This window comes from Coffea eugenioides, chromosome 7 (genome assembly GCF_003713205.1).
Source record: "Coffea eugenioides isolate CCC68of chromosome 7, Ceug_1.0, whole genome shotgun sequence".
Lineage (NCBI taxonomy): Eukaryota > Viridiplantae > Streptophyta > Magnoliopsida > Gentianales > Rubiaceae > Coffea > Coffea eugenioides.
The window spans coordinates 12053145-12063176 of NC_040041.1; the positions used below are offsets into that span (position 1 = coordinate 12053145).

At 34.5% G+C, this 10032-nt stretch overlaps 1 protein-coding gene across 1 annotated transcript; it reads right to left on the reverse strand.

Moving 5' to 3' along the window:
• Positions 1-5956: 5956 nt before the first annotated feature.
• On the reverse strand, positions 5957-9732 carry LOC113776912 (putative late blight resistance protein homolog R1C-3). Its single transcript, XM_027321962.1, has 2 exons — positions 6699-9732; positions 5957-6441 (listed from the first exon to the last, which is right to left on the reverse strand). Exons 1-2 carry the CDS (start codon positions 9730-9732, stop codon positions 5957-5959), a joined length of 3519 nt encoding a protein of 1172 aa, XP_027177763.1.
• Between the last annotated feature and the right edge of the window lie 300 nt (positions 9733-10032).

Consider the following 10032-nt stretch of genomic DNA (forward strand, 5'->3'; position numbering starts at 1 on the left):
ATTTGGTGACAAATTTAAAAAAAAGTACAATGATGATAACAATAAAAAAAAGAAGTTAAAACAAGATAGGAGGTCCCTATTACCATAAAATCAAGAAGGGACATATCTGACTTTTGCAAAAACTAGAGGGGAGGTTATTGTTTTTTAACCAAAATAATAAAAATAAGAAGAACACCATACATGCATGATATGTTTTGTATTCTTCACATAAATTTCTCTGTTTTAGCAAGTCATCACAATACAACATAGCAAGAACAAAAACCATTATGGATGAGCGATGTTAACCTAATTAAGGCTTTCAATCTCTCAATTCAAGCAACTCCTCCTCTTACTCCGAGAGTAATTACATTCACATCTGCTAAAATTTTGATTGCCGATTACATTCATTGTACTGATCTCGCTCATGAACAAGGCATCGAATCCCAATACATATAAGCAATGCATTACTAACAAAAATAAATTAAATTAGGGGAAAGAGTAAACTTGCATTCATGACTCATCCCTTGCTTGGACTGGATTTTTGGTCATATGTTTGACTTGGGCAGTGCATTCCATCTCAAGTGGAATTCACTATAGAATAACTGGCCCAGATGTGGGAAGCATCAAACCGGACTTGCACCATAAAGCACGCAATTTAGGGGTGTGTGCTTGCAGATGCAAAAATTGATTTTGACTAACTAGAGCTTGATCGGGTTGTAAATTTATGTAAAAAAAATATAGTGTAGTGATATGATACATGCGAGATAAAAATGTTATTATGAAATGTGCCAAAGAATTATTTTAAAATTTTTTCTGCAAAAAATTCACAATCTAAACAAACTCGCTAGATTGCCCTTATATGTTGCATTTGTGACAATTAACTAATATTTTGATTTAGATCACTTGAATTATTAGTTTAACTTGCACACAGTCCTATAGAGCTAAATTAGTGATTTAACAAAAGCATGAGCATAAAAAAAGAAAAATAATGAGATATTTTAGTCTTTAGGATCTTTGATATCTTCGCTAAATTTCATTATTGGTTTGGATAGAGGTCATCTGATCATTATGTTGCGGTTCAACTGTCTAGGAAGCACTTGGCTTGCACTTCTCATTTAGATGAGAAGTTGATGTACTCATTCAAGACAAGTATAAATTGTTTTCCTTTATAGTAAAATTGATTTGTGGTGAACCACTGGGGTCGGTCTAATGAAAGAAGGGGCTGTCAGGTTCAAAATTCAAATCTTATATTAGAAGTGGGAAGAGTGTGAGAAGGAGTAGAAGGGTTAAAGAAAAAGATTTTTTTTTTGATTTTTTGGTGTATTTAGAAAAAATATTTACCTTCTCTTTTTACGAAAATAAACATCCATACAAACTCTTTCAAGCAAAAATTCAACATATTTCTGCTTGCAAATTTATATATTTCTCGAAACATCAAAAAGTGAAAGAACGGTATAAATTGGATTAGAAAATATCAGAGTAAGATTCAAATGCTTGGTTGAACACTCAAAATTTATAGCAAGTACAGCGACTTCCTTAACTTCTCAAGGATAACTGGATAAAGAGGTGTTACAATCTTCTAAAAAATTGACTAAATGCTAGGACCTTATTTGATAACCCAGTTCAGCATTTAAACTTAATAGATTCAGTTTTAATACGTTTAGATGCGTTTGATAACAAAACATAAAACATCTATATTAATTAAGTGACACTGAATTTTCTAAACAAAATTTGCTCCAAAAAATAAGTGATAAACTATTCACTTATCATTTAATATAATATACACTCAAATATATCATATTTAGTACTTAACTATTCAGTAACATAACGGATTCATTTAGTTTTCAGATTTAATTTTTTATCAAACACACCCTAAATTAAAGAAACTACTTGATGTACATAAATGCTAACTCCAAGACATGGACGCAGAATAATTCAAAATGATTCTTGTCCCTTCAATTGAAAATCAATAGGAATATATGTCAATTGCACAATCAAAGTTATATGCTCACCAAAAACTGATATCCAGATTGCATTGCAATGTTTTAGAATTTCTATAAAGTAATGTACTATAACAATATAATGTGTGTGAGATAAAAAGATAATTGAAAAATGTATCAAGAAAATGTTTCAAAAAATTTTCTATAAAATCTTACTATTCCAACATGAAAAATTGTGGAATTGAAAGATATATGTGCTAACAAACTTTTCTATGCTTGCCTAACATCTATATCATGTATCTTTTGGACAATCTAAAAATAGCAGCAATATATTAAGACTTAATCTTTTATATATTGACGGTATATATATTATCACGAGTGGATACGTGATATATGAATAAAATTTGGATTTCAAATTTAAATCAGATGATTTGGCATACATCCAATAGTGATCGTATACATTATTAGTGTATAGAAGATTAATTTGGGGAGTGTTGGATTGGATGATAAGGTGAGAGAGATTGTAGGTATGGATATAGAAGATTAATTCATATATTGATATGAGACCATAGGACTTCACTCACTTCATAACCTCAGCCCAAACAATCTGAAGCCCGGGCTCCCTATTAGGAATATTTACCCCATTCACATGATCCTTTTTTTTTTTTTTGGGGGATTTCACATGATCATTGATCAGGCCAAGACAGAGCTTGTGGCTGGCTTGCATCTTTGCCTATCAAGTCAAATCCAGCAACCACAAATTGCGATTAAGTAATACAATATTTTGAAACTAATCTTTTTTTTGGTCACTGTAATTATTTAACGCGTGGGTAAATTATACATTATTGAAATCTGATTAAATAACAACTATAGATTTTTTTTTTGTAACAACTATAGATTTTGTTTTTCTGCACACCATACTTTATGGATCTTATGCATTTTAGGCTTTTCTAAATCTCACTCATTTACTCCTTGTAAATCTTGGTATATGTTACATGCTTGCATCTCTACTTTTCTGGATCTCATCCATTTCTATTGTCAATATTGTCCTACACAATCCTATAAATGCATAGGTATTTTCTAAATCTTATTGTCAGTTATTTATTTCTCATGCATTGTCTTTCACCCCTTTCTAATTTCTACAGAAAATGTCGACTGGCCACGAGCAATGAGTTTTTCTTTTTCTTTGTTGGATTTAAAAGAGACTTTAAGTCTTGTAAAGTACAGTCAATGTGTTTCGTTGAAGTGCTTTTGCATTTTTATTTTTTATTTTTTGTATGCACGTTGATAACTAGACGAAGAGAAAGAAGCTGACTTTCCATAGTAGGAACTAGGGCTGCAAACGAGCCGAGTCGAGTCGAGTTTTGGCCTTATCGGGTCGAGCCTTGACTTAATTTCATTGAACTCGAACTCGAACTCGAACTCAAGCTCGACGAGCTGGCAATTTTGAAGCTCGAGCTCGAAAAAAATAAAAATAATTATTTTATTTTTTTAAAAAATAAATAAAATAATATTTTTTCTTAATAAATAATAAAATATTAAGGATATTTATGTAATTTTACTATTAAAAATATATATATATATATATATATACTCGAACTCGCGAGTCTAACGAGTTTAATATTTTGAGCTCGAGCTCGACTTTGACTCAACCAGCTCGAGCTCGAGTCGAGCTCGGTGTTGATCGAACTCGAGTCGAGCTTGAATCGAGCCGCTCGATTCGTTTGCACCCCTAGTAGGAACAAATGCATCCACATTTGTTACTTGCTATGGACTTCTAATGGAACTAAATGCTAAAGGATTATCTCAATCAAGCACCTTTGATGAAAGAAATGTGCCATTAATTTGAATGGTTTGAACAATCAGATATCTAGTTTAGCCAATCTAAAGTTTTTAATTTATTAGGACAGTTTAGAGTCTTAATTTCAAGATAAGAGATTCGTGAAGTTGTACCCATATTACCACATCTTTCGATTAGAGTTATTGCATTTTAATTGTGATAGTAATTAAAAATACGAAACATTCCAAATGGTTAAACCTCAATAATAATGGTAATTAAAATGACAAATTCCTTATTAAAAGTATTTAGCGGTCCTTACATTCCATCTCCAATTCTTATGTGTGTGTCAAAGTTTCTTACCCAAAGAAATTTCTTACTCGAAATAGTGTAATTAATTGCATCAGCCACAATTTTAAAACTGTAAAATATATTAGTATAAAAAAAATAGATGCTCTTGAAACAAAAGAGAAATATATAAAAAGAAAAGTGTCCATATTTATTTGAAGAATCTTGATATGAATATTACGACACATATGTATAATTATGTGCTTTTTGTTAATATGAAAAAGTACTGAAAGAAAAGCATAAGTAAAAGAATTCAGCAATTTCTATCAGTTGAATGTCAATTGACAACTAACCTCAGTAACAGTTAGAAAAAATGTAAATAATCTTTTATTCAACAATTTCTATCCAACAATTACTAACCCAGTAACACTTAGAAAAAATGTAAATAATCCAAATTTAACAATGCACCTCACATTATTCAATTTAAATTTACAAAAAAAAATTTGAAAAGTTCAACTAGAAAGAAATAATGTACGGTTCATATATTTTATTCTTAAATAATTAATTCATTCTAATTGTAAAATTGCATTTCATTTGCCTTAACAAGGAAAAATAACATTCAAAATGTTGATGCAACTTTTTTCATTTGTTTAAATTTGTTGATTTCATTAGAAACTTAACCCTGGGTTTTATTTTTTTAAGTGAAAAAAGGCACATCTAAATTCTTGCTGGTAAACGAGCTTTCCAAGGGGTAAAAGAAGGGATGAGTATGGTGAAAATAATTAGAATGATTAAAATCTAACAAGTCAATTTATTTACTCTAATCCCCTTTAGAAATTGATTTTATGATTTAAGTCTTTACTTTGCTAATAATTATGAATTCTATTTATTAGACTTGCATTTGTAGAGAATGGAGATTTGTGTAATAAGACAAAGATTATGTAAACAAAAATGTAAAAGCTCTTTCATTAAACAAAAAGTGTGTTTCCTTGAAGAGAGAATTTTTGATGCAAACAACCTCTTTCCGTCTCTGAAGATTTTAATTTGACTGTCATTAAGTTCTCTAGAGGAACAAACAATTGCAAAGCTGAGACTAGTTGAATAACAAAGTATAAACATTGCTCAACAAAAATACCATTTCGTTTCTTTGATTTTTCATTTTGATCAGTTTGAATAGTTAATCACTTGGAATGGAAACTAAAAGATGAAACATCAAAAGAAAAAGCTTTAGAATATTTACTTTCTTTAGACATCCAAAAGTACCTTTGCTAATTTGAAGATAAAGAAAGTTTGCGAATGAAAACAGTAAAGAAGAAAGACACACGTAAAGATTACTCTTGTACAAGTTTTTTTTATTTCTGGATCTATAAGACACCCATTTGACGCAAATTTTACCATTCTTTTGCTACGCCCCTTCTCTATTGAAAAGTAGCATGACCAAGATGTATTTTTTTTTTTCTAGTCTCCATTGAAAAAAATTGTTGTATGTCTTAACATTTTAATTAATTGAGTGTATGGTTCTTTGTTAAGGAAAAACAAAAGCAAGTTAAAAAGTTTCTGTACTACTCTGATTCCAATACAAAGAAGGAAGAGAAAAGTGTGTCTTGCATATAAGCTTGTGCTCAGCTAGTTATAAGCATCACATCAAATCAATCTGTAGCAGCATTGAAGAAGATTTCAGGAATTGAGATTACACAAGTTTAAACTCTATTAAACATCAAACCAGAAAAGATCATGGAGAACATTTTACAAACAGTGTGTGATAGATAATGTTGGACTGATTGATGCGTGATTATGCTTGCCACTGCAGTCACAAAGTTGCTGCTAGCTGCATCATGTCATACCAAAAACTTAAGAGAAGTGGCTCTGTTTCTGAGGGACTTGGCTCAATTGAGTCTGTTTCTGAGCCACTTGATTCTTCCTCTGTTTCTGAGGGACTTGGCTCACTTGATAAATCTGTTTCTGAGGAACTTTATTCTTCTTCTTCGTCTTCTTCTTCTTCTTCTGAGTCACTTGATGTATAGCCAAAATGTTCAATTACGATCCTTAGAACTTCGTTTCCCATATCCATCTGTTCTTGTTGAATTTGCTCCACTGAACTTTCAACAGACTCGCTACACCGTCTCACCTCGATCATTTCAAGAGTCGGACATTCCCCTAAACAAGAAGGCACCTCTTCCAGCTTCGTACAATCATGCACAACCAATTTCTCAAGACGGGGAAAAATAGCAGAAGATGCAATCCAGCTGCAAAATTGCAAGCCAGACAATTTCAAGACGCAGAGGTTGGGGAACTCCCCATCTTTCGTTTCCCATTCCTCCCCATCCAAAGAGCGATAGAGTAATTTAAGCACTTCAAGATTGGGCAATTTTCCAATTGTTGAAATTTCACTCCATGGCTGATGATTACGTAAGAGGGTCAACTGCTTCAAATTCAACGGGAATTTAAATCCATATCCTGCAAAAAATGACAGATTGAGTGATTTAGTTGACTCAAAGACTCAAACACGAGAATCCCGTCACCAATTCTGGTAGGTTCTTCTCTTGATTCGCAGGATCTCGTACATTCTAGCTTGCGGATGCTTGGAAACTTTGTCAGCATCTTTTGCAAGCTTTGAGAGGAGGGATCAATGGCAATGTTTAAAGTGTCTAAATGATCTAAACATGGGGATACTTCAAGATTTTCAACAAGAAAAATAAAACCACAATCGTCACCTGTATGTAGATGCCTCAATGTCTTAATGTTCCAGATAGTCTTCGGTAACCAACAATCCACATCCAATCCACTAGCCACTAAAGTTTGTAACCTTGAGAGGTTGTCTATTGCAGATGGGATGGATTTCAATCTTGCAATATCAAGTCTCAAGAATCGCAAATGAACAAGCAATACTACTTCCATAGGAAAAACTGCAACAGAATTGATGCCTCCTAAAATCAACACTCTAAGAAGTTTAGGTAACGAAGACTCCAAATCCAACACAGTAAGCTCAAAACATTGAATCAAGATCATGGTGCGTAAATTAGGAAAAGATAGCATTGCCTCCGGAGTCTTTAATTTCCTGGAATTTGTATCATAAACTCCTCGGTAGGCGTTGCTTAGGCAAGTAAGACTATAAGGATCTTTCCCATGACGAATATTATGTATAAAGTTTTCTTCTTCGAATTTTTGCACACAAAACTCATGCACCAAATCGTGAAGTCTGCAGGCTTTGGTATCGCCCGCACTTCCTCGTTCGGTAACCATAACTAAACTTCTATCAACCAGAGCCGTCAAGCAGTCGTTGGCCACATCCTCTAAGCTCTTTCCTTCAGTCTTTCGTAGAAATCCTTCAGAGATCCAAAGCCAGGAAATAATGCAGACATCAGATATTTTGCCTACTGAAAATACACAAAAGTAAAGAAGGCATGACTTCAAATCATCTGGTAAATGACTATAACTCAGCTCAATTGTCTTCCTGCAGTATTCATCAGCAAGGACACTACTGGAAGTTAGACTCTTCGCAACTTCTTTCCAGTAATTTTCTGCAATATTAGCAAAAATTCCAGCAACAAGGACAACCGTAAGAGGTAAGCCCCTGCAAAATTTTGCTATTTGAGATCCAACTTCAATTAGTCCTGGAGGGCATCCTTCTTTACCAAATAGCTTTTTCTGCAACAATTTCCAACTCTCTTCATCAGTAAGCTGCCGAAGATGGTGAGCGTTGCTATCAGGACTGAATTGCAATTCAATTCTGCTGGTAAAAAGAATCCTGCTTCCATTAGCATCATCCGGCAATGAACTTTTCACCAAATTCCATGCCTCAATCTCCCACACATCATCCAAAATGATAAGATACCTATTTCTCTTCAAACGCTTGTACAGCATGTGAGCCAAATCAGCTTTATCCATCTCAAGATATTGATCAGGACTCTCAGAACAAATACTACACAAAAGCTGAACTAACAAACTCCGCATGCTATATACTTGAGAAACAGCACACCAAGCAACGATATGAAAGTGCCTCAAAATTAATGGATCATTGTAAATTCTATTGGCCAATGTTGTCTTACCAAGTCCACCCATACCCACAATTGAAGCAAAATCCAACAGCTTTGAACCCCTGGTAAGCCTATCAATAATTGTCTTTACCTCATCATCAAAACCCACCACAACGTCATTCAACATTGGGGTGCTACGTTTTGACTCAATGTGGAAAGATTTCCGGTTAGTTCTCTGAGCTCCAGTGTCATGCTTCGTGCACTCATAGGTTTCAATCTCAGTCCTCAAAAGCTGGATATCTCTGACAACACTTTCCAAATATTCATGTTTATCACCAATCACAATAGAGTCAATGACAAACTCTGCCCTGTAAGCAACCTCTATAACACGACTCCAAAGAGCTTGGAGTTTTCCATTCCGGTTGCGCTGGTCTACTATCTTGCCAAGAAAAGATCTTAAGAATAGAAGATCGTCTAGCACTGTGTGGATTTGATCTTTTGGGAATGCAATTGAATCATCAGCCCCATTACAACTTTCCAGTTCAATCAGATTTTCAAGGAGAAAATCCATAGAGCCCAACTCATTGGTCCTAGGAAAGCCAAATGGCGATACTGATGTTACTGGATAAACCTGTTCAACTTCTGCCTTAATAAACTTGAGCACTTTGAGCAAATGAAAAAGAGCAACATCATTATCCTTGGCCAAGCCTTCTTTGATCAATTGATTCACAGAAAGTGAGAAAATTACGATTGCTGCATCACAGACCACAACTCCAATAAGAGTCTTCATTCCACGGCGTAGCTCTTTGAACTTCTCCGGATGCCTGAGAAGGATTGTCAGGAATCTTAGCCCGTCAAGGAGTTTTTGCATGTGAAATATAATTGGAACCAGAATACTGGTACAAGATTCTAGTAGCTCCGTAATATTGTGGACGAGAGAATCCATAAAGTCAACTACTATATGCTTATTCTTCTCGAGAGCTGAAGTGTTTGATGATCTTGATAACTTTGAAGCAGTCAAGACATGGATATAAGTTTCTCGGACTTGTGGATCACTGAGATTAATCTTTCCACCTATTAGTTGAGAAATTTGAAGTTCCGTTTCATTGCGTACTTCACCTTCTCTGTCAAACCACCATATAGAAATCAGGCGTTGTGCATTGATAGCCACCACTTCAGCGTGAATTAAGAGATCTATCAATTGCTGACCCTGAAGCATGGCAAAGCGAATGAAACTTTTCCAGAACATTAGCTTCTCTTTAAGGGTTCCGAATACGTCCCTTTTGCGGAGTTCCGCCAGATTCTTTGAAACCGAATCAATGAAATCAATAACCAGTTCTGGGTCCCTCAGCCAGTAATAGTCCAACAGAAAGTTGATGCACGATTCCTTGATATCTGTCTCGAAAAACAACTTGATTGCTTCCCGGAATATGCTGAGCTCACTTTTGATTTGAATCAAACCAGGTGAACGGGAATGAATCAAGTATTCGCTGCAAGCAAATACAAGATCTGGCATTCTTCTTTTAATCAGATTTTGAATTCTGAAAGAAGCAACATCCTTCTCCTCCTCATCTCGTTCCAAACAGGTTTCATGGTTCCTCCTCCTCCTACACATTCTCAGATACAGATCAAAGGTTTGTAACAGTCTCACCTCTTTCTCTAGGTTCCAGATATCAAAACACAACTCATACTCCAGGGTCTTATTCATCCAGCCCAGATAATCTAGAGCGGAATCAAAGCAATCAGTGCTACTACTGGAGGATATCTCCATCATTGTATCTTCTCTTCACTCTGAGATCAAATTTGTATCTTGAATAATAAACTCAGTTCAAGGTTTACAACTTTCTGATTATCTGAAAATTGTCAAATTGGCTAGACTCTTTTTTTTCTTTTTCCGTTGCAATTTGCAAAGACTCTTTATCTTGTCTAGTTGTCTTGGTGGAGACTTTAGTCTACTTTCGGCCTAAACGAGTCAGCTTTTGTCTACTTTCGGCCAAAGTGCATTCGCAAATATTGGTAGATATGACACCAATTCGGGGCAAACCTGCATACTAAAGCGGCCGTAGTAAAT